The sequence below is a fragment of the Suricata suricatta genome, chromosome 15, assembly GCF_006229205.1.
Source record: "Suricata suricatta isolate VVHF042 chromosome 15, meerkat_22Aug2017_6uvM2_HiC, whole genome shotgun sequence".
In the NCBI taxonomy this organism is placed as follows: Eukaryota; Metazoa; Chordata; class Mammalia; order Carnivora; family Herpestidae; genus Suricata; species Suricata suricatta.
In genome coordinates this window covers 43,094,976-43,122,872 of record NC_043714.1, presented here as the reverse complement: position 1 = coordinate 43,122,872, position 27,897 = coordinate 43,094,976, and the positions used below count along the sequence as shown (strand labels likewise).

The 27,897-nt window shown below is 48.5% G+C and overlaps 1 protein-coding gene across 2 annotated transcripts in view; it reads right to left on the bottom strand.

Annotated features, from left to right (window-relative positions):
- Nucleotides 1-27,897, bottom strand: part of VPS13B (vacuolar protein sorting 13 homolog B) — a 740,094-nt gene that overhangs the window by 6,577 nt on the left and 705,620 nt on the right. For both annotated transcript variants that reach the window (XM_029923832.1, XM_029923833.1), the window contains 5 exons: nt 19,037-19,155; nt 14,718-15,526; nt 10,419-10,595; nt 8,385-8,555; nt 1,919-2,095 (listed from right to left, as the gene is read on the bottom strand). In XM_029923832.1, the coding sequence (XP_029779692.1) occupies nt 1,919-2,095; nt 8,385-8,555; nt 10,419-10,595; nt 14,718-15,526; nt 19,037-19,155 (1,453 nt within the window). The remainder of the gene's footprint in view (nt 1-1,918; nt 2,096-8,384; nt 8,556-10,418; nt 10,596-14,717; nt 15,527-19,036; nt 19,156-27,897) is intronic.

Genomic DNA, 27,897 nt, shown 5'->3' with positions numbered 1-27,897 from the left:
TTAAACACTGTTATGGCTCTGAACTCTGGTGATCTTACACTAGCTACAAACTGAAACATGAAGGACAGTCCAAGCACAGACTGGATTGGCAATTAATGGAATGCTCCTAGGAGTAATCGGTCCTGAACAACAGCTCACACAGTGTTAAAATTTATGTGATTAAACAGTCAAGATTGTTAGCTGACTTCCTTGCTTAATGTTACAATACTTCTGTATCTGGGCTCGGCTGGGCAAACAATAAAAAACAACACACACACACACACACACACACACACACACACAGATGCACACAAAGGCACATGGTTTGCCTAGATACAGTATTTCAGTGACTCAATCCAGCTGTTAAACACAAATCCATATACATTTATGAGCACTCGTGGGGCTGCTGGTTTATTACATGCTCTCCCTGGTGCCAGCACCAAACAAGGGCACCCGGCAGCACCATGCAGGCCTCCAAAGAGACTCTCCAGAACCAAAGATGGTACAGCATGTGTGCCTCCTGAGGGCTTGTAAATGTTTAGAAATGAGGCACAGTCATTAGACAGAGTTAGTGGTTTGTAAAACCCTCAGTGCGGTAATAAAAGTTTTACAAGAATGATGGAAAGCAACAAGCCACATGAAGCTCTGCTCTGAGATGCTCTGACCTAAGGGAGAGGCCCTGGCCCTGGGGGGGTTGGGGGCTCATGGTGAGCAACAAAGGAATTTGTGAAGGATGGGCTGGGGTCTGCAGGATGCCCTTAACTGATGTGTCAGCATCTGATAAAGGGAGTGTGCCCAGGGCCGCTCTTGGGCTTCGGCAGGCAGTTCTTTGTGCCCTGTTCCCTGAGAGTGAAAATGTCATTCACAGAAGGAGACAGAGACAGAGAGACACAAATGAGGAGGAGGCGGTGAGGGGAGATGCCAAGAGGAACACATGTTCGCGTCTGTGTGGTCTCTTAAAGGAACCCCTCCGGGGGGCTGCCCGAGTGTGGGCGTTTGTCTCTCCTCCTCTCCTTGTCAGCCCTGTGGAGGTGCGGGATGCCTGCGGGGAGATGTACCCCGGGCTGTACGGCCGGAGGCAGAGGGCTTGCGTGTCTGACAGCCCGGCCCTCCCACAGCCTGCGAGAGTGGCCAGACAGCCGGCGTCAGGACCAGAATAAGGACACCAGGAGTGTAGGTAAAAAGGTAACAGTCGCAGTCACCTGTTCATCAAGACACTTTCGTGTGCTTTGCCAACAATGCAGAAAATCACATGGGGGGAGGTGCTTCCTGTTGCACACCCATCACTCCTGCGTGCACACACGTGTACCAGCGGCCCTGGCGCCCCACCATCCGAGAGCAGGTGGTGCCGTGAGCCTCAGTTCCCCGCAGCCGTCTGCTTGGGGAAAGGGTTTCCTGGAACTCGGCCCAGGGGCCACAGCACGGAGTCTGCAGAGCGGGGCTCCGCCGGCGTGCGTGTGCAAACCCACGGACACATGCCTGCATACACACGCTCCTCTCTCTCCAAATACATGCACGTTGCCTACAGATAAATATCTTCCTGCCTTATAACCTACTTTTCCTTACAAACAGGAAAAGTAATCATTCTATTCTCTGCTTCAGTATTTTCTACATAATGCTCTCAATTGCCCTGAACCTCTAACTGGTTACTTCTCACTAAAGTTGATTTTATTAGATGCACTGTAAAAAGATTCTCTGAGATAGAATGGAATTACAAATTGATTTCCTGGGCCTTAATTATTATAATTTATGATCAGGAGTCCGGTTCTACTCTTTGCACAAATAAGTGTAAGGAGGTAAGAAAGTCAGCTATTTACTCTTTGTAGATGTAGCCATCTTATTCTGCTTTGCCACGTGAAGGCCTAGATTAACCTGGAGATTAACAACGCGAATTAATAGGCGATGTCTGAGCTGGCCTGTCAGGTGCTGCGCGACTCACCGTAGCCAGTCTGGGACACGAGTTCAGCGGCTCCTCCGATGGGCTTTGTGAACACCCCCATGATTCCTTTCCCCACGCCCGAGATGACGCCCTTGGCCTTGTGTCCTGCTGAAGCATGAGCGTCGGATGTTCTCTGGAAGTTCTGCATGGGCTGATCGACTATGCCGGCAACTGCACCTGAAACACGACAAACGCCTCCAGTGAAGACCGAGGCTTAGGATTCTGAGAAAGAGAAAACCTCAATCCAGAACACGGTTTTATGTGGATTGAAGAGGAAGATGCACCCTCCTTCAAAGGTCTTTCCTATACACGTAGTCATTAATTCCCTAAGTTCACTGAGCACAGAGTTAGACGTTTATGATCTTCACCAGAACATAATATTCAGACTGGCTTTTTGGTCCATCACAGGATCTGTGAAGTCCAGTTCAGAATTTAATACACAAATCAGACTATTCCAAACACTTTGTCCAGAAGACAAAGAGGAGAGAGCAAGCCTACTCAGCCTAATAAATTTTCACTAAATAGGAGGGTGAAAAAACTGGAAGAGACCATCCCCTTTCCATATTCTCCCTTTTAATAACAAGAAGAGCAATTCTTTAATAATGTTAATGTATGAATATATAAGAGTGATTGTCCATACAGCAGTTATTTCTACTACAGCTGATCTGTTTTGAGTGCTTGCTATGTGCTGGGGGACTGTATTGAGTGTTATTTGTATGAGGTCATTAATCCTCATAATCCTAGGAGTCAGACATGGTTGTTATCCTCAGCTCCTAGATAAGGCCGCTGAGCACAGAGAGGTTAAGGAGTTTGTCCCCAAGTTCGCACGGTTGTCCTATGCTTGAGCCAGGATTTGTGTCTAGAGAGGCAGAGTCCCTGCCCAGCTCTAAACCACCAAGCTATTCACTGATCCTGTTTATAAAAGAGGCTCTCCGTTCTGCCAGTCTTAGAAAAACTTCCTTCCTTCCTACTGCAATTGAGGTTTGGCCACTTACTCTTCACTCAGAGCAGCTACCCCGCTCCCAGCGGCCTGCTCTCGCGGTTTTCCCAGAGGGCAGCCTGGTCAGGTATCCTGGAATCCCCAGCCTCCTGGGGGTTCTTGTTCCTCTTACTTTGAGGGTCCCTGAGGAGATCTGGTAAAGGTGCCACAGTTTTTTGGTCCCCCCTTACCCTCCTGCACCGGTGATGGACTGGAGAGTTCTAGCTCAGTAAGAGGTAAAAATTTTATTACAGTTCTTGACAGAATTTTGTTTCCAACTCATTCCTGCTAGGATTAATGGAAAGAGGATGGAGAATGCACAGTCCCCCTGGTAGAAATTTCAGTACATGTCAAAACCCATTATTCCAAATGCCACTAACTCCAAGTCTCTTGGGTAAATGGAGATTTCCAGGTCTCTGTTAATGACCTGCTAATTTCAAGTAATATTCCCCTGAACAAAATCCAGTAAAACAAAGGCCAGTTCCTTCAGGTCAATTGTAAGGGGAATGTTCTTCATGGATTCCATTTCTGAATTTGGACAGAGTCATTTAAATTTATGTATTGACAGATTAAGAACGACCTGAGGCGACTGGTCTGTTTCTCAGCCTAGAGCTAAGCTTCCCAAACCTTCTCAACAACTGACTGGGGAGGCAGACAGAGGAAGCTGCTCCCGTGTGGCCCCAGCTGCCCTGGCCGTGGAGGGCCGCGGGGTCACTGTCGCAGCACCGAGACACCCCATCCTGGCACTCAGGCTGGGGAGCTCGCCTCGTGTGTTTAGAGGGAGGACTGAGATGTTCTGCTGTCCAACCATGAGGTCATGAGTCGGAGCAGCCGCAAGTGTCAGTGGGGGGAGGGGTGGCTGCCATTGGTGCACACCAGAGGCCAGACCGTGGGGTCTTCTCTTCAGATCATCTCGGAGTAGACAGTTCAAAGGGGATACAGCTTTTGTAATGTCATTATCTGATTTCTCTGAAAGGTCTCCATGCTTAAGTCCGTAGGAAAACGGAGGTAACTACAAACTTACCAACAGATTAAATTATTTAAGAAATGCCTCTTCTCAAGGGCAGATTTCCATTCAGACCAAGAAAATGAGTCGAGGGGCCGGTGGTTACTTTATGGAGAGACTGCCACTTCCCTTGAACGTGCCAGGCCTACTGTACAAGGAACCTCGAGCCTTGATGGCCGTGGGTACCCATGCAGGGCTCTAACTTCTCACTTCTCCCTGCCTAAATGCAAACAGGGATCCCAGTGAAACTCCCCTTTGATCTTCCACTTTCTCCAGCCACCAGCCACAGGGAGGGCTCAGTAACGGCGACTTTGATAGATCAGCTATTTGGGCAGCCCGGAGAGTGGAAAATCTGAACCTCGTGACAAGGTGTTAGATTCTCAGAGGTAGAGGAGGAGCTGTCAGCTCACACGCCCTCGCCCAGCACCAGACCCTGGAGGGAGAAAGCTGGCCTGTCACACACACCAACACCTCACTGGTCACCAGGTGCGAGCTGGGGACCAGAGAGGCCATGAGAGACCAGCAGCCATTTCGTGGGGTCTGTGGCCCTACCTTGAGAGAGGCAGCTTTTCTCAGGGCTTCTGAAGGCTCTCTTATTAAGTATAATCCAGCTAAATCCCACAACTGGTAAATTATTTACTGTCATATACTTGAACTCTGCTCTAAACAGTGGAAACTGATCCCCAAACTTGTCTGTTGGCATCAGGCCCACGGGGTGGGCGGCCACATGGAGACGGCTGTGATGTGATGAAGGGAGGCGCGGAAGGAAGCGTGTCTGGGAGGGGTTTCCGCGCACTCTGCGTGGGGGGGGGGGCGAGGGAGATACTGGGGGGAGGCTCCTTGGCGACCCCTTAGCTGGAGGAGGAAGGCTTTCTTTGTTAGGCAAGGGAACTGGCCCTCCCTTACCTCTTCCATGACCAGCTCCCCAGCCTTGGGCAGAAGCACTGCTCGCTAATCTCTGAAGGGTCCTGTCTGTGTGGCCATTTGGTGCTGCCCTCACCACATGCTGTAACTTCATTTTGGACACTTTTTTTAAAAATCACAACAGCAGAGGCGCAGGCTTAAGGTGGGACGCTTCAGAAGCAAACCAGACCTACACACTAGCTCGAGGCTAGAACGGAAGCACTGATGGTATTCCCAAATTCCCCACTAACTGCAACCTGCCTGCTGATGGCCCGTAGTGGCATCAGAGCGACTGCTCATAAATGCCGAGGTCCTGGTGCCTGGCTCTTCCTCACTCACCCCAGGGCAAACGTCCTGGTTCACCTGGCAGAGGACTGTTTTGTGGGGATTCTGAACGGCAGCCCAAGCGTGGCCGTGGACGTGGAGGGTGTGGCTGCCAAGAGATGCAGCAATGCTTCGGCAGCAGCCCAGGAGAGGGGATGAGGGGATGAGGGGAGTGAGCTCTGACATCCTGCCTTTGGTATTCACGAGAGAGCAGTCACGTCTGGGAGGGAGCACGGAGTGTGGCCGCGACACGGAGCTCACATCCGCTCTCAGCGCAGACCCCAGAGGGCAGGAGAAAGGGGGGGTGTTCGGAGAGCGGATGTGGTCAACGCGGGGAAGCCTCATTACCAGTTCTGTAGGCTAAACAGTGTTCCCAAAGCCACTGCTCTCTCAAAACTGGCAGAGCTCATCCAAGCGCCTCGGCGGCATCTCTCGGCCAGCTGACACTTCCTTGCTGACTCGGGGTGATGCGGCTGGGCATGGCAGCTAACAACTCCCTTTGATTTTTCAAGTACCTCGTAACACATTACAGTGTCCCCATGAGGGCGAAACAGAGGCAAGAAGGCCCACCAAACCCATAAACATTTGGGGAAAATGTGTTTTTCCTACCCTGGAACTTTCAATTGTTCAGTCTCCCCACATCCTAATTGTTTCCAGGCTTGGAGCCCTCCAGGGTGGGTGACGTGGAAAAGCCCAGGCTCTTGTCCTGGTGGAGGTGTGACCTGGGCAAGTCACTCAACTTAATATCTGTGCCCAGGGCTTGCACATCAAACAGGATGACATGTGATAATGCTTTGTCAACTCTCAAGTGGTCTTTCAATATGTTTTTACTGACTGGGCGGTTAATGTTTCTTCTAGAGGAAGAAACTGAGGAACTAAGAGTTTGATTCCATTAAGCATGGGTTTCAAACAAAATGATCATAGCTCTAACTTCAGTCAGGCACTGCACTGAATTTAGCAATTTTAAGCACCATTTCTGGGGATAAATGGTGACAGATGATAATTTCCTAGGTTAGGGGACTTGCCTGGTCCTACTCCTCCTCTTGTCTTCCTGCCATACCTGATGTGTGTGGTAGGACTGGACGTTTTGAGATGACCTGGTGATCCGTGAGACAGAGAGTTCTTCAACTCCCAGAAGGAAGGAAGCTGGTCTGAGCCACCTTGGAGATGCCCACTGGGAACTAAGAATGAGGAGCATGGGGACGGTGGCCGCTCGGGGTGCACAGCCAGAGGCGGGGCTCCTCGGGGCCCAGGGTCAGGCTGTGCCGGCAGGTGCAGCCGGCACACACCCAGGAGGGATTTCCTCCACCCACACAACTCCGAGGAGTCTGGAAATTACCAGAGATGCAGAAAGACTGTGTGCCCCTTAAGTTTCACAGACGGACTAAATGATTCCCTTGCGTGGATGCAGACCTACAAGACGTGAGACAGCAAAGATCAGAGTTTTAGGACTTTCTAGCCTGGTTAACAACAGGCGCCGAATTAAGAAGTGGGACTCCACAGAGGGAGGATCGTGGGTCCTCACGTAATGGATTTCTGCCTTCAGGCACCATTTTGCACAGTGGCAACTGGGTCGTGGGTATGGGCTTCTCTGGGTGGGAGGAGAAAGGACTGGTGGGGACGGACACAGCCACAGGCCAGCTTAGGTGTCCTCTGCTGAGCACCTGTGAACCCCAGACAGAGCCGGGCTAGAGGGAAGGAAGCTCTCCCATCCAGCATAGTGGGCCTGGAAGACTATGATTCTTGGCCAAAAAAAAAAAGACTCCACAGCCCCCAACCAATCCAACCAATGACCTGAGGCCTCCAAGATAGCCTCAGTCACTTCCTGTGGTTCCAGCCACTTCATCCCTTGAACTCAAACGAAAGCAAGACCACTCCCGCCATTGCTCACATGTCTCTCTTTAGGGGGACGCTCTTTGATATGAGGCAACTATTACAGTTTCTTTGCTACCAGAATCCAATAATGAGCATGCGTGGTGCTGTTTACCAAACATGAACGCTTTGCCTGGCACAGGTCACTACTGCTACCTCTAATCGTGTTGTTACCAGTCCAAGTTCATAAAGGAGAAACCCAGGTTCAGAGAAGAGAAGAACCTGCCTGACGTCACCAAGAAAGGAGCTGGAACCCCTAGCCTGGCTCCGCTGGCCCCTCAGGAATGTGGCCGGCTCCCGCGCCACATGCGTTCCTCCGAGCGGCCACCGCGGCCTCCGGGCTGCTCCTCTACCTGGAAGTTCCATCCCGGGTCACACGTAAGCCTCCCAGTTTCCACGCATCATCACATGACGGTGCCCCACGCCCCAGAACGTTATGACTTAAACAATTTCCAGTAACTTAACCTGAGCTTGTAACTTCTAACTACTTCCTCCCGGGGCCTCGGCTGGCTGGGCCGCGGGCTGCGGCCAGAACTGCCGGCTGGAGACAGGACACAGCCTTTCAAGCTCCTCTCGCCTGACCCTTGCTCTCCCTGCTCTGGGCCACTTTGATCTCCCCGAGATGCACACGCCTTCGGAGGCGCAGCAGGCCGGCTGCCAAGCAATACAGTTTTAAATTCCTTTGCAAACAAATAAACAAAAGATACCCTTGAAAATCCTGCTCTGCAAAATTTCAGCTCTGAAGCCTCCTTTTTATAGATTTTTCCAAAGCAACTTATTTTTCGAACACTTGTAGTCCTTGGAAATATCCACGGCAGTCTTCACTTCTAACTATACCATCTGGCTGCTCGACAAACCATAATTGCTCTGAGTCAGGCTGAGCCAGCACTCTTGAAAAAAAAATAAAGGGAAGAAGTGGGCTCCTCACTGAAGTTTACGTGACATCTGCACGTTACTCAAGTGCTTCTCGAAGGTGAGTGTGTGCGGTATGTGCGTAGTGGAGAGGGCGCGGCATGTCTGCCTGTGATGGTACAGGGAGCAGCGGCCGTGTGCCGCCGTCCCTGTGCTGACACCCCCACACTCGGGGGGCGCCTAAGGAAGGACACTTATATGGGGGGCAGGGGGAGCGTGGATATCTGTGCTGGTGAGCCTCTCCCCGGGGGACGGCCTTGGTCACGGCTGCACGATGGCTCTGGAAGGGACGTCCAGTCCCAGTGCCTCGTGGATGCAGGGCAGGGAGCAGCGGGAGTGCCCTCCCCTCCCTGAGCCTCCGCCCGCCCGCAGGAAGGATGCGGACTGCACAGTCGCCCCTCGTCCTGGGGGGTGGGGCCTGGCTGGCCCGCAGAGCAGAGCCCCCGAGCGGGTCCCCTGCAGCCCCTTACCGAGCAGGCTGATGCCCAGGCGGGACAGGCCCTGTCGCAGCCCCTCGCCCAGGCTCTCGGGAAGCTGTCGCCGCCACTCCTCCTGCCGGTTGTAGTGCTCTTCATCCAGCGAGAGGCGGTCCATGTTCCGGGCCAGGCTCGTGGCCAGGTTGGTGATGGAGGTGAGGGTACCTGCGGGCATGAGAACACATGGGTTGGCCTTACGGTCCCAGACACGGCGGGCCCCAGGGAGCGGTCCTCACAGGGCTGGTGCGGGGGAGGGTGCCTTCAGGACCTGCCCGGGTGGTGACACGCGGGGGCTTCCGCTGGGCAGCTTGAAGCAACGGCCTGAAGAAAACGAGGTGAAGATTAACACTTGCTCATGAGGGTGACAGCACCCCTCAAAACGGTCGGATGGGAATCTCTGTTGCCAGAAACATGCCCAGAGTTTCAGACACAAGTACCATTCACTACTGGTGACTGCCAAACAACAGTTTTGAAGTCCTCACTGAGGCCCAGTTTTGAAGGTTAAAATTTGCTCTCATTTTAAAGGTTAAAGTCATGCTGCTGAATCTTAGATTGTAAAGAACTATTTCTACTTAGGAATAAAATTCATTCCCTCCTTCTTCGGTCATAGCAAAGGAGACTCTGAACTGTATCACTGGACTTTCTGAGGCAACAATGATCGCCGATGCACAGAATACGTGCAGTTTTGATTCTTGGGATGTTTGCTGAGAAAAGTGAGGACAGTACAGGAGAGAAAACACGGGAAAGCCATGACCGCGTCAGGTTTTCTGGCAAGTCTGGACCGGTCTCAGTGAAGCCGCACTGAACGGCATCAATGGACAGATTCTGACACGAACGAACTCCCTCATCCGTGAGAGGATATCCGGTTCTAAGAGGACACGGAAGGTGTCGCTTTGGCCGCGGCGTCTTCACCAGGAATCAAAGAAGACCTTGCACACACGCAGACACCAGCAAGCGGAACAGATTTCGCTAAGAGAAGGAGGCAACAAGTGTAAAAACCATTCGGTGAGTCAGTACCCTGAAATTACTGCAGGCTTCAGCTTAGCAGGTGTCGGTTGTCTTATTTGAAAATAAAAACAGCAGAACCACAAAGACTCAAGTGTCGGCAGTGAGAACTCTGCCGGTGACTCATCCGTGAGCTCGTCCGGCTCTCGGCTCACAGGCCCCCCGGACGGCTGGGACCCGGGGGAGTGGGCCCGCCTCGTCCACACCACTGCGTTTACTGCGCTTGCTGCTCTCCTGCCAGCCCCCCTCTAGGACGATGGGTGCTCATATTTCAAACTCCTCTGCTTTTGAGCCTTCTAGAGACGTCTATAACCTGCCCACTCATAACAGAATTGCAGCACTGTTGACATTAAAAAGCCTTTTATGGGGGAGAAGCCCTTTGCCCTGTTTTCCCTGCCTCCTGCTGAGAAGAAAAGGGGACTCAGATGGCCCTTGTTAGTTCCCGAATCACTGCCAACCTGACCAAAATATCGTCAAACACACACAGGGGTAAAACGAAAACATTCCCCTTCGTGTGGGCAGCGGTCCGGCTTCTGTGCCCGATGACCTATCCGGGCCACAAGATGGCACTGTTGATGTGGCCTGCAGGGGGGGAAAGCCGCCTGGTCCCCCTCCAAATCCGCTTCCACATCCTTCCAGAAGTTATGACAACTGTATCTACATTTAAAAAAAAATGAAGAGGCAACACAGTGTAGGGTTTCTGATGTTTAGCAGAAGCCTGAGCACCTTTAGTATTTCTGTATTTATCGCATGGAATAACAGTTGAGCCAATGCTGGTTTTCCCAGTGGGAGGTGTAAGATTCTGGTTTCTGAGACATTTTCACACACTGCAGGCAAGCAGCGATCTGTTTAAAACATAAGACATTAGATGTGAGCTTTGTTGCAAATCCACCATTTCACGGCACCCTCACGGGCCAAACAAAGGTAGAGGCGCACGGGCGGCCCTGAGAGCTGTAACGTGTTCGTCACAAAGGAAAAAACAAGGGGAGGAATGAACTGGAGGCATTAAACCAAAGTGGCTACCTTTGGAAATGTGCTTCACAAAGGACGTTGTCCCTCTGGAGACTCCACTCACGAAGGCTCCCGGGCCTCTGGTCAGCCCCTCGTACGGAAGCCTGAAGAAGTCGGCGATGCCATTCCCGACGCTTCGCACCAGACTGGCGGGGCTGCCGAGGATTTCCAGAGATCCAACCACCCAGCCTGGAAGGGACCAGAGGGAAGGGGTTACTGAAACCTCAAACGCGGCACTTTCAACATTTGGGAAAAGTGACCCATTTTCCCTGCAATTCATTTTTCACACTGGAATTGAGACTGTAATGAGGTCCTCTGGAGCGAAATCTGGGAAATAACTCATTCACTGTGAATTCAGAAATGGCAAGCTTTCATACTTTATAAATCAAAGTGATCCTTTGGCAGCCTCACAAGTAGCTTTAATATGACTTCCTCGCCCGAGCCTCCCGTATTCCTGCGAAAAGGGACCTGTGTGCGAGGGCACACACGCTCCCGTGCACCGGAGGAAGGGCGTCCTAGGGTGCAGGTGTGTGCAGGCTGGGAACATGTCTTCAGAACCACCTGAGGGCAGTGGAGGCACCAGGAGGAGGAGACGCCCGGTCGGGGGGAGGAGGCCAGATGCTAAATGGGGTGTTGCAGAGGAGATGCAAAGTTCTGACAAGGATGGAGGAGTTATTTTTAATCTTTCCCAATCCTACCCAGCTGAGTGCTTTCCTTTGGAGCAGAGCCGGAGCCAGACAAATGTCTCCCCTTCACCCCCAGCCTCAGTTGTGTAAACATCGGTGTCATGGACATACTGATTAGGTTAGTGAGAGGGGAGTGTTCCCTTCCAGTGTCCCAGGAGGGGAGTTTTGGATCTGGTTTCCTATTTGAGCAGGGGCTTGCCAGGGGCCGGCCTGCTCAGTGGCCTGACTGCAGTGTCCACTGCCTCGTGGGAACGTGGCTATGGCGTGAACGCCGCCGCGGCTTCCCTTCACCTTGCTCCCTGGGGAGGGGCTCGGCACTTTCACCCAGAGGACTGGGGGTGCCGGCGAGGCCGAGGGCTAAGCGCAGGATTCTAGGCAGCCGACTTCCCCTGGAACCACAACCCCCCCTACCAGCCTGGGGCCACGGGTGCTCTCGTGGGGAGGCTGTTGGGGCCAGGACTCATGTGGGAGCGAATCCTGCCTCTCTAGCAGATTCGTGGAGGACAAGCCCAAGACAGACCCTCGGTCAAGTCACTGATCCCGGGGGTCAGCCAGGTATGGCCGCAAGAACCAAGCTAGAGCCCTAAATAGGCTTCCGGGCTCAGCCCCTATAGAGAAATACATTCTTAAATTTTGAGCCCATTCCTCTTCTCTGGAACATTAGGAAGATACCACTAGGGTTTAGGTTAAAAGAGGGAATCAGTTCCAGAAGACAAGGACTGGAAACACGAGGGCCTGTGGGTGCCAGACATTCAGCTTATTTAATGCTCACGGTAACTGTGCAGATGAAGAACTTTTACCTCCCTTTACATGACGATGAGCTAGTGACAGGGCTTCTCCCCGGGGTCAGGGGTAGCAGCCTCAGGGGACAGAGGAGAGGCCGCCACGGGGTTACTCTGTCTCCACTTCCACTCCTTCCGGGCAGGAAGAGGAGCAAGGGAAGTGTGGCGCTGAGATTAGGCCAAGTGCTCACAATCTCCCCACTGCTTAGACAAGTGGGCTGGGTTTCCAAACCGGGTTTACCGATTGCATAGCACACCCACCCTCTTTCTGAGAGCCCGCGCTGTAGTGAGCCAGGCAGGGTACTGAGGAAGGCTGTGGAATATGGTTCCCTGGAGGGCTCTCTATGTAGGTAAAGAAAGAGCAGATTCCCTCTAGCCTGGAATAGTTATAAGGTTCTATCTGCAGGCAGCAAGTTGTTCTAGAAACATCTAAGTTTCCTTCTCTCCACAGATTTCATACACAGATAAAGAAAGGGGAGTGAGATACTACCAAGCACAGACCATCTACAATGGGCCCTTGGGAGTCAGCAGAGTGGGCAAGAGAGAAGGGATGCCACCCGGCTGCCCCGTCTGGGTCCCTCCGCCACCGGAAGGCAGGTATGGTCTCTGGGACGCGGAGCACTGCCCGACGGGAGAGCTGTGTGTGGACAGAGCTGCTTCCAGTGGCATGGGCGCTGCCAGCAAAGGGCAGAAAGTACCCGAGGACACTCCTTCTTCAGTTTCCCCCAGAAGCAAATATATCTTTTGCCTATATGTTTGGAAATTATGCTGGAAGGGAGTGTCTGTCTGCTTGGCAAATTGAGACTTGGATGTAGAGGGACTCCAGGAAATTAGAAAGCCCCATTCTTTCCTTCAATTAGGGCTACTCATGTCTAATTACCCGACTGTTTACTTTTAAAACCTCCTCAAGGTGAATCCACAAACTTCCCTAGAAATGAGGTCAGGGTATTTCAACCATTCTAGTCAAGAACCGTCTATTCAAGTTCAGTGGGTGAACCCTGACCCACGTGAGATACAGATGCAACTTATTCACGCCCAGGCCAGCCCTTCCCGCCCCATCGTCTAGGAGAATGCTCGTACGTCCTCTCGAAGCCACTTCTACCAGCTCCCCATTTTGTGTGTAGGTTTGTAGGGACAGAATTCCCACCAGGCTCCGAGAACTTGGCCCTCTGTAACAGAATTTCTTGTCCTAGCATACAATGAGGTTGGGACAACAGCTTAGAGGATTTTTAGGTGGATTACCAAAAATCCAAACAGAATGTTCTTGTGAAACCTCATTAAGAACAAACAACAAAACAGAGGGAGCATTTTTAGCACACAGGCTGCAGGGACATGGCGCCTGGTGCCACAGCTGGGAGTGCCTCTGCCAGCTCGTTACCTACACGCTGTCCTCCCACACCTCAGCACTGCATGGTGGCCTGGTGGGAGGCTTTGTCCTTCCGGGCCCCACATCAGAGCCCAGGAACTTCCGTGCCTGCTTCTCATGTTAAAAGCAAACACTGCCTGAAATGTTAAGTTTCTGGAGTTGTTTATAAATATACCCATCTATTAAATGTGAAATGTTAACTGCTTATTTTTAAATGATTCCTTAGCAAGAGAGAAATATTTTCTTCATTGTTGTGCAAGCTATCAAAACAAGAGTGCAGGCACGGCCCTCCCCTGATCTTGTCATTTTCAGTTAAGACTTCTGGGTAACCTTATTGACGCTATGAATTTCATTATGGAGAAAATGTATCTCACCAATCTGGCAACAACATGGGTCATTTACTGTTACAATGTTAAGCTTCCATGGGAATGCTTTCGCCAAGTACAATGTTATAAACATTCTCTCCTTCGCTGCTCTCAGAAAGGAAGGCTGCCATATTCTTTGCTAGAAAGGACCTACAAGACCAACATTGGTTGGTGTTTGTTGCTTGAATCCATGGGAACATAAGGAGCTGGGTAATCAAACTGAAACCGTGCTGGAGTGAGTTTAGGCCAGGAACGTGTGTTTTGTTGCCAATTACCATAGAATATTCTGAGACCACTCTGTCCCCTACACTCAACCTTAAGCATACAGTACTCACCATATGACATTCATATTCCTATTCAAATTCAAACCACTCCCGCAGATTTCTTCATCCCAGGTCTGTGGAGAAGCTGAGGCACCAACCACTTTCTTTCTGTGGTCTAGACAGGCAGGGCCACACCGGGTAGGGAGAGGGCTCTGTACGCATCATACGAGCTCACAAATCCTCTGAATGTCTCATCTACAGCTATTCTCGGACCTTAATGAAGGAAGCCGACAAGCTGCAACTGAATTGCTTTTAGGCCCAGGGGCTGGGGGCCGGGGCTGGTTTCCAGACGGCACAGGTGTGCCCATACAGAGCCTTGCACCAGCAGGGAGCTAAACAGTGTCTGCCAAATGGAGTTATAATCTAAGTTGCATCATAGCAAATATAAAAGCTACTACTGATTGTTTATTAAGTGCCAAGTGCTTTTATTTTATCCTCTCAGAAATCTTAAAACCCATTTTAGAGATGAGGAAACTGAGACTTGGGCAAGTTTGCCCAAGGCCTCAGGCAGTGGCAGAGGGTGGATTTAAATCCAGGTCTGACTTGAGTGCCTGGGTGGATCAGTCGGTTAAGCTTCCGACTCTTAATCTCAGGGCTGTGAGTTCAAGCCCCACACTTTCAGTGTGGAGCCCACCTAAAAAAAATCCAGGGCTGACTAACTGCAAAGCCCACGCTCTTCCCTCTCACAGTAGTGCCTCCCTAGTTCTTGAAGTTGACGAGGCGCTCTCTGGAGCAATCCCTTCCGGCCCAGGCTCCAGCTCATCAAGGTGCCTCCACGCGTGACCTCACCTGCTCGGAAAAGAGCCCCCGCGGCATAGTGCATGGCCAGGGCGTGGACGAGCTGTCTGGCTGTGGTGAAGACGGGGCCTCTCTCAAACACGGAGAAGGACAGCGGCGTGTGGTCCGAGGCAATGTACAGCTTGAGGGAGGCATGGACGCTGACGAGGAGGCTCACCGGCTGTATCACCAGTTTGCGTAGCTTCACAGGATTCACCAAGGCCCTGGCGTGCTGTCTGACCTGCACGGGCAACATCTGTTTGCCGCCTGTGAGTCCCTCGGGGTGCCCGGCCAGGGTGCTGTCCGGAAGGTAGGTCTGGAACAAAGTTCGGATGTAGTGCACAAATGTGTCTTCCACGTATAACTGGGCAGGTTTCAGTTCAAAATTGAACTCGTTAATCTCATCAAGTAAGAAGCTCTTGCCCTGGGTTAAGGTGAGGCAAAGTTTGATGAAACAACTTTTCTTGTATTCTTCCAGCTCTCTGCTGGATACAAGGAGGCTCTGCATTCTGGGACATGGCATGGGTTCTGCTTTTTCCCCCTGGCAGACTAACACAGCGAAGTGGAAACTGGACTTGTTATACAGCTGGTTGTCCAACTGCAGGTCCCCACAGTAGAGCTCCACGCAGTGAGGCTGGGGCGGCGCTGCGGTGGCCTCCTCCCCGGGGAGCTGGCCAGTCATGGGGGCCATCTGGAGGAAAACGTTGTCCAGCGTGAGCCTCAGAAGTTCAGATGATACTCTGTGGTGGGTGAGGTCATCAAACACGACCAAGCTCAACTGAGTGACGAACACTTTAAATGTCACAAGCTTCTCCAGAGTTCTAGAGAAGAAAGAGAAAAGAGCATTAGTCTCCCTCTGCCTCTCTTCTCCTCCCTCCCTCCCTCCTTCCTTCACTTCCCTTTCCCCTCCTTTCCCTTCTTCTCTCCTTCCTCCTGTTCGACCATCCATTCCTTTCAATAGGGCCTTAGTACACCCTTCCTGATATTCCATCAGATTCCCCTAAGAAACAATAAGAATTCAACTTTCAGATCGGGGTGTCTGGATGGAACCGGCCACAGTCCCAACTGTACTAGGGAATGTCCCCTATGGGACCAGTACAGGTTCTTGTCATGTTCTGTACATGCTTCCTTGTGCACCCGATTTGTACCCTGAAATTCTTCTAGTGTTTGTGCACCGATTCTCTGTCATGATCATCTCAAGTCAGAAAGGTAAATCAAATCACCAAGACTCCTCATCTTGAAGTCAAGCAAAGAGAAGAAATGCACAAAATCTTTCTGCTCTCACCTCCTCAAGGTCATCACTGTAGCCACCCCGTCTCATCCAACCTCTTTTATTTCATTACCAGCAGCTTATAAAAATGATGCTATTTCTCCCATCTTTAAAATCCCTCTTGTAAGTCCACTTCCTCCTCTAGCCACCACTCAGTTTCCCACTCCCTCTCACACACAAACGTCTACACACATCGTCCGCTGGCCAACTTCCACTCTCTCCTCACCTTGGTCCGAGCAGGCTTCTGCCCCCTGCAGTCTACCAAAACAACTCTCACAAATGACTTCTGTGTGGCTAAATCGAATGACGGCCTTTCAGTCTGTGGCTCACTTGACCTGCCATGGCATTTCACCTTATCGATAACTCCTTTCCGCTGGACACACTTCCTTTATAGGTCTTCTCCTCTGCTTCTCAGTCACTGTGCAACCCCCTTCTCTTCTCCCTGATCACTGAAGATTAACGTGCCCGAGGCTCAGTCCTTGCCCTCTTCTGTTCCTGTGCCCAGGCCTCCCCCATGGGAGATTCACCCAGTCCCATGGCCCTGACATGCTGTCTGTGTGCTCATGGCTCCCAGAGTCACAGTCGGCCCAGGACCGCCCAAGTGCCAGTCTTCTATATCTAACTGCCTCTCCGCGGAGTCACTTCTATGTTAAAAAACATCTCAACTTGTCATGTCTATGATCAAACTCTAGATCATATCCCCACCCCAACCTGCATATGGGCTTTCCCATCTCAGTTAATGGCAACCACATTCTATCACTTGCTTAGAGCCCAAGTTTAGCAGTTGTCCTTTTTTTTTTTCTGTCCTTGACGGAATGTATTAAATAAGCAAACACCCCCAACAAGCAAAACCAGTACTACAATGTAAAAACATTAAAAAAAGAAAACCCTCTCACATGCATAAATGAAAGATTGCACACAAAGAACTCACATCTTTTCAAGCTTCAATAGTGAATATTCTGCTACTATGTATTAAATATAGCAGTCGTCCTTGATGTCTCTATTTTTAACCCCTATCCAGTGCATCAGGGAAAACCCAATGGTTTTTCTGAGAAGGTACATCCAGAATCTGACCAGTCCTTCCCACGTCCACTTCCACTGATCCCACTGTAGTCTACGCCATCAGCCTCCTGTGTGAGTGACTGTGACAATCTCCTAACTGGCTTCACTGCTTCCACTCTCATTTCTACATGGTCTACTTCAATGAAATAAATAAATAAATTTCTAAAAATTTACGTCAGATTATGTCCCTTCTCCACTCAAAATGCTCCAATGAGTTCTCCATTTCATTCGGAGATAAGTAGGTTGTACACAATGCCGCCCTCTCCCGGCCCTTACCGCTCTGCCCTCGGATACTATTTCTACTTCTATCCACTCCGGCCCACAGGGGCCTCTTTCCTGAGCCTCCAATATGCCAGGCCCGCTGCTCCAGACCTTTGAGCCAGCGGTGCCCTCGTCTGGGAACCTCTCCACCAGACACCCACATTTTGAGTCTTTGGTCAAATGTCAACAAGGAAGGTTTACCTACACTGGTTTTTTAAAATTATGTCCTCCCTGTCCTTATGCCCTGGCGCTCCTGGTCCTTCTTACCCAGCTGTTTTCATCTGTGTAGAAAGCCAGCCTTCTACTGTCCCATAAAATGTCTGTTTTTAATTATGTTTATTCTCTGTCTTACATTCTCCCATTCTAGGAAAATGGGATTATCTTTTTGAGAGTAGAGATTTCGGTCTTCTTAGTCACTGTTGTATCCCCATTTCTAGAATAGCACCTGGCATCCAATAAGCACCCCAAAGGAAGGCATGTAATATTTCCTTCATTTCTTCAACAAATACGAGTAAATACTTGTGCCTTTCCTATTCCTGCCACTCAATGTATAATTTGTTGCTACTATGATTAATGCCCTACTAGTGTTCTAGGCGAATGTTTCTGAAACTGTTGTGCGGGCTTGAAATTTTGTGTTATGTAAGTTTGTATTTAGTCCCCAGTTTTGTTACACTATGCACTTTTTACAAACAATTCTGGGTGAAGAAAACATCACTCTACCCAATAATATTTGTTTGAAATATTATAAATTCAAATTAATAATAATTTGGCTGGTCCAAATTAATAAGTTCTTAAGCATATATGAAAAGCAAGGAATTTTTCTTAAAAAGGCTTAAACAAATATATGAAAGTTAGCATTGTTATTTTATATTTTAAATAAAATTTTAAAAATAAACTTTTAACATAAAATAAATTTTTTCTATAGAAAATTAAAACATAGAAAATTATTAATCACTTATAACTCCCATATTTTGATTCTTTAAAAAAATTTTTTTAATATTTGTTTAGTTTTGAGAGAGAGAGAGAGAGAGAGACCGATCCTAAGTATGAGTGGGGGGAGAGACGAGAGGAGGAGACACAGAATCTGAAGCAGGCTCCAGGATCTGAGCTCTTGGCACAGAGCCCAATGTGAGACTTGAAGTTATAAACAGCGAGATCATGACCTGAGCAGAAGGCAGACACTTAATCGACTGAGCCACCCAGGCGCTTCTTGATTCTTTCTTTTGAATCTTAGTTCTTGGAATGTTTTCTGGGCATGTGTGTGTGAGAATGGGTGAACCGAGAAGTTTTGTGTGTGTGTGTGTGTGTGTGTGTGTGTGTGTGTGTGTGTGTACATATATATATATATACACACACAACTACCTACCTACCTACCTACCCAGGATACATGACTAATCAGCTATATATTCATTTTTATATTCTATTTGCCTTATCCTCCCCTTTCCTCTCCTCTCCTCTCTTCTCTTCCTCCCTCCAACCCTTCCTTCCTTTCTGAGAGAGAGAGAGAGAATGGGTACACATATGAGCATGGGAGGGGGAGAGGAAGAAGGAGATAAAGAATCTTAAGCTTAGCACGGAGTCCCATGTGGGGCTCGAGTTCACGACCATGGCACAGATCATGACCTGAGCTGAAATCAAGAGTTGGACACTTAACTGACTGAGCCACAGGCGCCCCAGGTTTGCAACTTTTTAATGGGCAAGCTTACCATACTGTGACTGGGATAATAATTAATCCTACCTGTTGGTAGTGGTTAAAATAGGACCCATTTTTCCTTCTGGGGCCACAGTGATGAAGACCGTGCCACCGTGAAGGACAATGTCCACATATACATAGCCGAAGCCAGTCAGGAACACAACCTGTGGAAAGAATATTCGGAATCTGATTAAAAAGAAATAAGAACCACACCTGAAATGTCTGCTTTCAACGTCTTCAGTTCTGATTCAATACGACAAACACTTCCTGGTTATATTTCTTTATAGCTATGTGTACAGGCTATACCGTTGACTTGAAATGAAGAGAAAAACAAGAAAGAAAGATCAAATCCAAATTTTTCAATATCCAGCTGTAAGGTTCATAGGAAAAAACAATGATGGACGACGGGGCACGAGTGTCTTCCTTCTCTGTTTCTCTGGAATTGGCAAAGAGCTCTGGATGGGCTGGAGCCCAGCCATGGGCCAGCTTTACGTGTGCCTATCAACCTCTGTGGAAAAAGCAAACAAACCGTGCAACTCAGCACTTGAAATGCAACATGCAAAAAACTTTCAGGTTCTTTTTTTTTTTTTTAATGTTTATTTTTGAGACAGAGAGAGACACAGTGTGAGCAGGGGAAGGGCAGAGAGAGAGGGAGACACAGAATCTGAATCAAGCTCCAGGCTCTGAGCTGTCAGCACAGAGCCCAGAGCAGGGCTCGAACCCACAAACTGCAAGATCATGACCTGAGCCGAAGTCAGATGCTTAACCAACTGAGCTGCCCAGGCGCCCCAAAAGCTGTCAGGTTCTTGAGTGTTGACTTACTACCATGAAGATGTCTTTGTATCCTGGGGACCCAGAAATGTACCCCAAAACCTACCAACAAATGTCAACATGTCATAATCCCCTTAAGGTCCCTCATGTAACTTGTAACAATAGTGTCATAACATCATTTACTTGGAGTCAAAATTAATTTTTCTTCTATAGGAAGGTGGACGAAGACCTAAAAAAATTTCTGTCTCAGAAGCCAGGTGCCGGGCCAGCAGAACAGATGTCTTTTCAGCATTAAATACCGCAGTTGCTTAAATGGATAAATATTTGAAAACAGAACTATTTGAAAAACAACTCCAAGAACATCATGTTCACAGCCAGCATTACCTGAGAGTAGGGGCAAGAACCTCCTATGTGTGGGAATGTTGATTCTGATAATTTGCAGTATCACTTTAGTCCAAGTCTGGACCCTTTATTACTGTTAGGGCAGCAAATAGAAGAAGACGGCAAATATCCAGATGATGGAACAGAGCCAGTTGCCTGCCTGACATGTAATGAATGTATTGGAATTCTGACCAAATCAAGACGACCTAGGAAAAGTGTGCACAAGCCACAGGGGACATTCACAGACTCGAACCGGGAAGTGACTTCAATGTCTCTGGGTTTCCTTCTTGCACAGTGGTTCCTCCTTCAGAACTCCTGACCTTGTGCGGCACCCAGGGCACCTGCGCATCACCTCCGCGGCCTCCCTCCCGTGTGCTGGAGCACAGCGGTCCTCAGATGCACCTGCTCTGCAGGCTCCTCCCCTAGCGCCCTCTTTCTCATCCTACCGCTGCTGCTTTAGCTTAGGTCCTTGTCTGCCACTCAGCCACCTTCCCACACACAGGTCCTTTCCAAATCCTGTGTATCTGTGCACCCACTCCTCAAGGATACCCTTTCCCCTGAAGGTACTCTCCGGTTTTCCTATTCCTTTCCTCAGCTTGAAACTAACTCCAGCATTCCGGATGTGCTCCAACCACATTTCTAGTTCATCACAAACCTGTACTGTTTGTAGGACAGGTGCCTACTTCTACACCTGACTCGGCTGCTAGACTGTCAGCTTCTTGAGGGCAGGAGTGGAGTCAGTGCGTTCTCTACGGACAGGTTTCCCAAATGGATTGTTTTGTAAAAATATCTGTTTCAAAAGACCCTATATCCTGATTTTGCCTTATCTGTTCTAAAGTCAAGGCTGAATTTGACTGTGCTAAGATCTGGAACGCAGCCAACTTCAAAATCGGCTCAGCTCATGAATCTAAAACAAAACAGGTATTAGTTGAGAAACATTCACATTTATTATTTTGTATGATATACACAGGATGTCAGCTGCTTTTTTCCGAGGCTTACTCCTCTGGCACAAACGTCTGACCTTTGCGAGGCCCCACCTATGTTCCCTCTCTCAGTGACTCCCTGTAACTTCCGTGCATGTCCCAGGGCTCTGGCAGAGAACTGCCGCCCCTCAGCAGAGGGAGGGGGAGGACCAGCAAGGGAAATATTTACTGCTCTGCTCATTCTCACAGTCATCCATAGGCCTCAGGAAATGAGGACACTTGTACCTTCTAAGACAGGGAAGATAAGGCTAGCTGATGGTTTCTGTCAGCTGCCCGGGGGACTTGGAAGCAGGAGAATGAGCCTAAACCTTTAAGATGCTTCTTCTTGTCAAAAATCTGGACTCTGGAGAAAACTTTTGCTGGGTGCCCTTTTTACTCACCACTCCGATGGCAGAAACATGGACTTTAATACTTTAATTCTTGAAGCCTATCCCCGTCTCTCTCCCCAGGAAGAGAAACCGCTCACAATGCCACACGTTTTGTGGCAGCTCTAGGGATTAGGGATGTCTACCTACCAGAGAAATTAGGCACTGTACCTAGGGTCCTCCGAGGTTTTAAAATAAGTCCTGGTTTGGGGCTGATGGGTTGGCCTGCAAAGCCTAAAGTACTTAGTGAAGAAGACACTTTTTGGAGAAAAAGCTTGCTGGCTGCTGGTCTAGCTGGTTGTGGCAGCCACACACCCCGCACCAGGGCCCAGTCCACTCCCCTGCGGGGACAGAGTGTGGCTAGTGGCTGTCGTCAGTTGATGGGCTCTCAGCGAACATGAGGCAAGAAGCTTGATAAAACTTGCTTCCCGGGGGCTGCCCTCCTGTCACCCACGTGAGGGAGCCTGGTCCAGCTCCCTAAAAAGGAGACCACATGGTGAGAGAGATGGACTCATCCCTCAGCCAACTTCCAACCGAATGTGGCTGCATGAGCGTGCCCAGGCTCGTCCTGCAGAAAATCACTCGGCCACACCTTCAGACTCATGAGAAGTTAGTCACTTCCAAGCCTCTAGGTTCTGGGGTGGTTTGTTACAATGGCAGATAGAAAGTGACGGAAACTCCATCACCCCGCCTCCCTGACTGACCATGGGGAACTGAGCTTCCCGGGCACAAAGCATGAGCAAGAAGCAAGTTCTAGGGTTCTGACAGGCAGCATAACCGAGCCAAAACCCACTAATATAGATTTTGGTAACAGAAGTAGGGTTTCAGCAAAGGCCTAATAATGTCTGAGTCCTTGGCTTAATGGTCAGACAGTAGAAACTGATATTGAAAAGGATTAAAATGGCAATTCATGTTATGAAGAAGCAAGACATTTAGTAAAACTGTTGCCTGAGATTATCTGGGAGGCAGATTATAAACCTAATCCATTTGTACCTCCAGAAGAGGAGGCTTGAAAACAAAACAGTAGTGATATGTGTTGGCTACTATTGGCCGTCTCTGGAAATGCATTCTGAAGAAGAGATGAGCTGTTTGCCAGTTTGCAAATAAAAGTGAAAGACAATAGAGAGAGTTTCCAGAAATTCAGGGCCTTGCAAAACTAGGAATGCTTTCGGCCTCAAACAGCAAGAGACCAAAGTTTAGTGTTTGAATATGAGGGCAGATTAATGCTCAGCCTTAGGGCTATGTATACGCATCATACTCACCATTAGAAACTCTTAATTGTTAAAGTGACTCAGGAAAAAGTTTAGACTATGAGTATAAATTTGCCACAGAAGCTCTCTTAAATCTAGGGGCAGGGAAGCAAGATAGCACAGGAATATGCCTTGAAAAGGATGATGGATGTGGTTATCAGTACATAAATTCTCTGGAATCAAATAGTGTTTGAGAAATGACTACTGATGAATACACTCACGAGACTGGGGCTACTTGAGCTTCAGATCATCTCTGAGAGAAGGTCCAGGGGCTGGAAGAAAAGTGGCTTGAAAGCGCAGTTCCAAGAGCAGAAACAGCCTCCAAGACCAGTTCTTGTTTCAAGGCATGTTCAACAGTTATGTGTTCAGAAACTGTTCAGACTTGTCACAGATGAGACTCTGCCCCTATGCCCCATCCTTCCCCTTTCCAATTTGGAGGGGTTAAAACGGGCGTCCTGTCTTGTAAAATGAGGGCCGGGGAGGCGGCATGAGCTCACAGGTCTCCAGATGAAGAAGGTCACGTCTGGACCAAGAGAGCATCACTCAGAAGTACTGGCGTTCCAGTGGGATGTGGTGACTGGTCAGAACCCTGGGGAAGCACTGTGTTTGCTCTATGTGTGGGAGAAGGGGTGAGTTAAATGAGTGATGGCCAAGGGGGTTTCTGTTGCTGCTGAGTTCATTACTGTGGAGTAAGTTAGCCAGTCCTGATCGATGCCATCACTTAGGTGTTTTCTCTTTCTTCACTTCCCACTGCGGGTGTGGGGGTGCTATGGGCAACATAAAGGGGGAGACTTGCTGCTCTGAGCACTAAACACTTGGGAGGATACTCTATCTGTTGGAGCACTTGGATCAGTAAGACTTTGTCTCACACATATGGGCATAAGAACACCACGCTGGGCCTATGTCCTGCCCTCCACTTAGCACCCTGTCTTTTACAACCATTACAAATAAGAAACCCTTCAACAAAACTTGTACTTTTCTACAGTTCTCTTTTTTTTAAGTTTATTTATTTATTTTGAAAGAGAGAGTGAGTAGGGGAGGGACAGAGAGAGAAGGGGAGAGAGAATTTCCATGCTGTCAGCATAGCCCTGGATGCAGGGCTTGATCTCACAAACTGTGAGACCACAACCTGAACCAAAATCAAGAGTCTGATGCTCAACTGAGCATTAAAATGATTGCTTTTTACATTTATATAGGGCAAATGATATTCTAAGAAATTATACCAACTTATTTTACTGTTAGTAAGTTACAGGGGGTGCCTGGGTAGCTCAGTTGGTTAACTGTCCAACTCTTGGTTTGGGCTCAGTTCATAATCTCAAAGGTCATGAGATGGAGCCCTATGTCGGGCCCCGGCGCCGGGCATCGTGCCTGCTTAAATTCTCTCTCCCTCTACTGCTCGAGATTTAAGAGACTATTTCTCTTATAAAAGAAAAAAAAAAACTAAGTAAGTTACAAGGGGACACAAGAAATAAAAGAATGAATTCTTGAAATCTCTCTTCCTTTCTCTCTCTGTCTTTCCCCCCATAGGCCATATGTGACAATCCAAGGATAATTTGGAGGGAACGACAAAGCGTCCCAGCACTGCAGCTGAGGTAGACTTAAATAATAGGTAGAACTGTTATTAAAACTCCTTCCGCACTCCCCTCCTCCAACATTTTACAGATTTCCTCTTCAACTGGGCTCCGATATCCACAGGATACATCTTACTGGGTTTCCTCCCTTTCTAATTCTCTTTCTTCTACCTGACTCATGTTGCCCCCACCTCAGATTTTCACTTCTTTTCTGTGATGAGTGGTTTTGTGTCATCCTGGTTGGCCACAGGGTGCCCAGGTTAAGCACTGTTTATGGATGTGTCTGTGAGGGTGTTTCTGCATGGGATTAGCATTCAAATCAGTGGACTCGGTGGGCTGCCTTCTCCAGTGTGGGGGGCATCATTCAGCCGTCGAGGGCCTCACCCCTTTTCTCCTATCTCACTGTTGAGCTAGGACATTTCGTTTCTTCTCCTGGTGAATTTATGCCATCAAAGACCTTGGTTCTCAAGCCTGTGGGCCCAGGCTGAATTACGCTATGGTTTCCCTGCTCTCTAGCTTGCAGATGAGATACTCAGCCTCCATGGGTAGATCAGCAGATAAATCAATCAGTCGTGTTATTTGTTCTGACCTTTGGCTACAACTCCTCTTTCATAAAAAATTTTACTTTCTATTTTGGGAAGGAATAAATTGAAAAGTTACTACTTGTTTCTCTAGGTGAAGTGCCTTATACGAAAATATCGTAAGAAAGAAAACCGTGATATGGAAGAAGTCAAGACTCAGGCTTTGAAGGGAAGAAGAGATTTACTGTGTGCTATGGGGCTGATCCCGAGCCTGTAGAGGGAATAAAGGAGTTGAATGTATCTTGTTTGGTCTCAGGTACTGGTCTGTTTTAAGCAGTTTAAGGCCTGGAGTTTAAGGCCTATAAAGTCTTCTGTGGGCTAGACTCTCATGTGTTAGTAATCACTTTGGTGGTACTTGTGGAGACAGACTTGAAGGTGAAGAGAATGACAACAGAGAGACCCTTTAAGGGGCTATTGCTAAAATCTAGGAGAGGGATGATGGATAAAAGGCCTGGAGTAGATCACAGTGACAGAGAGAAGGGGGCAGAACCAGAGACACTTCTGAGGAATTTCTGCCAGCACCTGGTGACTTCTGGATGTGGAGAGGGAACTAAGGGAAAGGAAGGCACTGGGCTGCAGTAGGAAAATATATAGGTTTAGAAGCCTGACAGTCTGGGTTCGGATCCCAGGTCCACTTGCTTTGTGCAAGTTGAGTTCTCTGAGCTCTGGGTAGCATCTACCTTTAAGGGATGTGGCAGGGACTAATGCTATTTGTAGAGTGCTTGACATAAGACAGGAATTCAAAGCAAGTTTACATAAATGTTACTGAAGGTTGTTACACTGGGAAAATGGCGATAACAATCACTGAAGTGACAACTAGGAGAAGCTGGCTTGGGCAATGGAAAATGGTCACTTTGGTTTCAGACATGTTGGGTGTGAGGTGCTTGGGCTTCAGGTGGTAGAGCTTAGGAGGGATGCAGGGGCCAGAGAGAGATCTGAGAGTGACTGGATGATAGTTGCTGGCTTAAGTGATGAGATGAGATCTCTCAGAGAGGAAGAGAAGGGAAAAGAATTTCTAAAAGGATCAATTTCTAAAATGAGAAAAGGGTGGAGAAGCATGAAAACAAAACAGCATTACTCCAGGTATAATTCTTCCCTCTGTATAATTACTGAAAAATATTTAGGGAAATCTCTACTCCAAGCATCTTTAAAAGCACTGTGAGTCAGCTTGAACAAACTGTAAACACACAGAAGACTCTGGATCAGGGCACCTGGCAGTTGTTCAGAAGTGGGTACCAACTTGCGGATACCCCTTCTGGCCCTGATACGGGATCCCTGGGAAGGCAAGTGAAGTAAGCAAGAAGCCAAAATATCTATACTGTGCATTTTATAAATCAGATACTCACTTGGATTGGTAAATTTTTCTGTGTAAAAATTCCTGGATGGTGGCTAAAGGTATCTCAGAAAATGACTACATGCTTTGTAAGCCTTAGCGCTCAGGATTACCTCAGTCCGATCTGCACCACCAAATGGGCTGATTACACACTTGAGTCCTGGTTCATCAAGGCCCTTACCAAAGGGTCTCATGATAACCTTGTAAGCAAGATAAGAAACATCTTACATAGTATGGTTTAAAAAGTGCTTTTAGATGCATTTCTCATTTAAGACATGTGGGCTAGGTGACAGTACAGTTTGGTGTGTCATGGCTGACTGAATGCACGCATTAGGAACTGTCTAGTGATTCACCATTGCACGTAGACCTTGGACTTGTCCTGTTCAACATATTTATTAATGACTTGGATGAAGATGTAGAATGCATGCTTACCACATCTATAGATGACATTAGAGCTACCAAGGTTACTTAATACTTTGGATGACAGCATCACAAATTTTTTTGTAAGTGATTTCAACAGGCTGGACTAGGCCAATAGCAACAAGATTTAATTTATTGGGGATAAATGTAAAGTCCTGTCATTGGGTTCAAAAAGTCAACTGTACAGCAAGTCATATGATAAAGACCTGGGGGATGTGGTTGACCACAAGTTCAATAATAACAAACAGTCTGAACTTGTTAATAAAAAGCTAACTCAATCTTGTACTTTATTAATGGAAGCGCAGGGAGGTAATAGCTGGTTAGACCACATTTGGAATACTATGTGTAATTCTGGCTGCCAGATTTTTAAAAGGGAACATAACACACTAGTGTATTCAGACCAGGGTAACTGTGGTGATGGGTCTGGAAATCACATTTACTGAAGGAATGATTCAAGGAACCAGAAATGTTTGGCCTGGATAAGGGAACATTTAGAGAAGATGTTGAAGCTGCCTTCAAATAATTGTAGTGTTGCTATATTAGAGGGGGAAGTAAGCAATCTGTGATGCCCCAGAGGGTAAAGCCAGGATGAATGAGTGGGTGCCACAGAGGGATGGTTTTCAGCTTGATACGAGCTGAAAACTTTCCTGTCGTCGCTGCGGTAATAAGCCACAGTTAGGACACTGAGGGCAGATGTCACAGAAGGGACTCTTGCCCTAGGTAAAGTGGAGATTAGAAAACCTCTTCTGACCTGTGCTATCATGAACCGTCAGGCAGCGATATTGGTAGCCAGGGCTAGACTCCAAAGGATAGACAGTGATCCTCAGTTTGGTGCAGGAAAAAAAGGCTGGGCCACATGTGGGCAGACCCAGGTTCCAGCCTGACCCTGCTTAGTTATATACCACCTCGCTGATTACTCTTTAAGCCTCAATCCTCTCATTACAAAAATAAACATAAAATTATTGCCCTAACGATCCTAGAATTTTTGCCATGATCAAAGGCTCTGTCTTAAGGACTTACTCCACTTGACTGCATTGATTTACTTACACTCAGGTTCCTGAAGCAGGAGGAATGCCTTACTTAGGGCAAGGGTTTGGCTCTTGATAGCTCCTCCATAAAAGCTGGCTGAATAAGTGACCGAAAGAACTGAGACGGCGGATGTGAGAGCACTGTGTAAATGGCACAGAGCTAAATCACAGTGAAGGCTCTCCGTGCCCATCTTTCACACACCGAGAAGAAAACACTGGTGAC